General features: G+C 63.0%; 1 protein-coding gene across 1 annotated transcript; it reads right to left on the reverse strand.

The window, feature by feature from the left end:
• Positions 1-404: 404 nt before the first annotated feature.
• On the reverse strand, positions 405-1,613 carry EMIHUDRAFT_123903 (hypothetical protein; the record flags this gene model as incomplete). Its single annotated transcript, XM_005773067.1, has 11 exons — positions 405-459; positions 499-529; positions 569-599; positions 639-669; positions 709-739; positions 779-809; positions 849-879; positions 919-949; positions 989-1,019; positions 1,059-1,133; positions 1,530-1,613. Coding segments are annotated over 11 exons (462 nt in total), but the record flags the coding sequence as incomplete, so codon positions are not given.
• Between the last annotated feature and the right edge of the window lie 163 nt (positions 1,614-1,776).

Genomic DNA, 1,776 nt, shown 5'->3' on the forward strand with positions numbered 1-1,776 from the left:
TGACCTGTTTCCTTTAAGGTGTGCGTAAGGTGTGAGGTGTGTGTGCTCAACCCCAAGAAAGAACTTTGGGTCTTTGCGCGCACCCCTTCATGACATTTTTATAACACAGAGACACACGCATCAATCCTCAATCAACAAAACAGAGATACCCCTATAAGCTTTTCGCCCCGCATGGGCAGTTTTGTGCCGTCGTAAGCGCCGAGCGGGCCTCCGCATACCAGCGCCAATTCACATATGGCGCGCTGCTAGTGGGCGCGCGTTCATGCACCGACCCTTTGGAGCCCGCCGCCTCCCCCGGGTGTGCGGCCATGGTGCGGCTCATCGGGGGGGCCTGCAGCAGCCCCCCCCCCCCCCCCTCCCCTGAAGTGGCCAATAATGACGGCTCCCGGCCGGCTCCGGCCGCCTCACCCCGGGCCGGGGCTGGAAGCCTCGCGCCCCCACTCCTCGTCGTAGACTCGCCTGTTCACAGCTGGAGGTGTGAAGAGACGCTGTTCACACCGCAGGCCCCCACTCCTCGTCGTAGACTCGCCTGTTCACAGCTGGAGGTGTGAAGAGACGCTGTTCACACCGCAGGCCCCCACTCCTCGTCGTAGACTCGCCTGTTCACAGCTAGAGGTGTGAAGAGACGCTGTTCACACCGCAGGCCCCCACTCCTCGTCGTAGACTCGCCTGTTCACAGCTGGAGGTGTGAAGAGACGCTGTTCACACCGCAGGCCCCCACTCCTCGTCGCAGACTCGCCTGTTCACAGCTAGAGGTGTGAAGAGACGCTGTTCACACCGCAGGCCCCCACTCCTCGTCGTAGACTCGCCTGTTCACAGCTAGAGGTGTGAAGAGACGCTGTTCACACCGCAGGCCCCCACTCCTCGTCGTAGACTCGCCTGTTCACAGCTGGAGGTGTGAAGAGACGCTGTTCACACCGCAGGCCCCCACTCCTCGTCGTAGACTCGCCTGTTCACAGCTGGAGGTGTGAAGAGACGCTGTTCACACCGCAGGCCCCCACTCCTCGTCGCAGACTCGCCTGTTCACAGCTGGAGGTGTGAAGAGACGCTGTTCACACCGCAGGCCCCCACTCCTCCTCGCAGACTCGCATCGTGATGGACTGCCGCGTGAGCGCCGTCTTCTCGTTCCAGACCTGCACACACCCCGGGCCGCTGTGAAGAGACGCTGTTCACAGGGCGAGCCGGCGTCTTCCTCTGTCTGCTCGTTTTGGACCCCGTGCTGCCAGCAGCACGCGCAAGACTCGTGCGCCACCTAGGTAAGGTCAGGTCAGGTGAACTGCTCCACACACACGAGGTGGCGGGGCAAGGGGCCAGGCTAGTCCCTCGCGACTCCACGTCTAGACGACAGGAGCCCCACGGCATTAGGAGTGCAAGGCCCGGTGCGCGTGGGTGAGCGGTGTGTGTGTGTGTGTGTGTGTGTGTGTGTGTGTGTGTGTGTGTGTGTGTGTGTGTGTGTGTGTGTGTGCGCGCGCGCGCGCGTGCGTGCGTGCGTGCGTGCGTGCGTGCGTGTGTGTGTGTGTGTGTGGTACCTTGTGGCGGCTGCACCATGCGGTGCGCCCCTGGGCTCGCTTGCTGAGGATGTATGCGGCGCCCGCGGGCATCGGGAGCTGCACCTGAGATACGGGGAGATACGGGGAGATACGGGGAGGGATGGGGAGAGATGGGGAGGGATGGGGAGAGATGGGGAGGGATGGGGAGAGATGGGGAGGGATGGGGAGAGATGGGGAGGGATGGGAAGAGATGCGGGAGCTGCACCTGGCGCTGCACGTTGTGGAC

Source organism: Emiliania huxleyi, assembly GCF_000372725.1.
Source record: "Emiliania huxleyi CCMP1516 unplaced genomic scaffold EMIHUscaffold_3473, whole genome shotgun sequence".
Taxonomy (NCBI): Eukaryota; Haptophyta; order Isochrysidales; family Noelaerhabdaceae; genus Emiliania; species Emiliania huxleyi.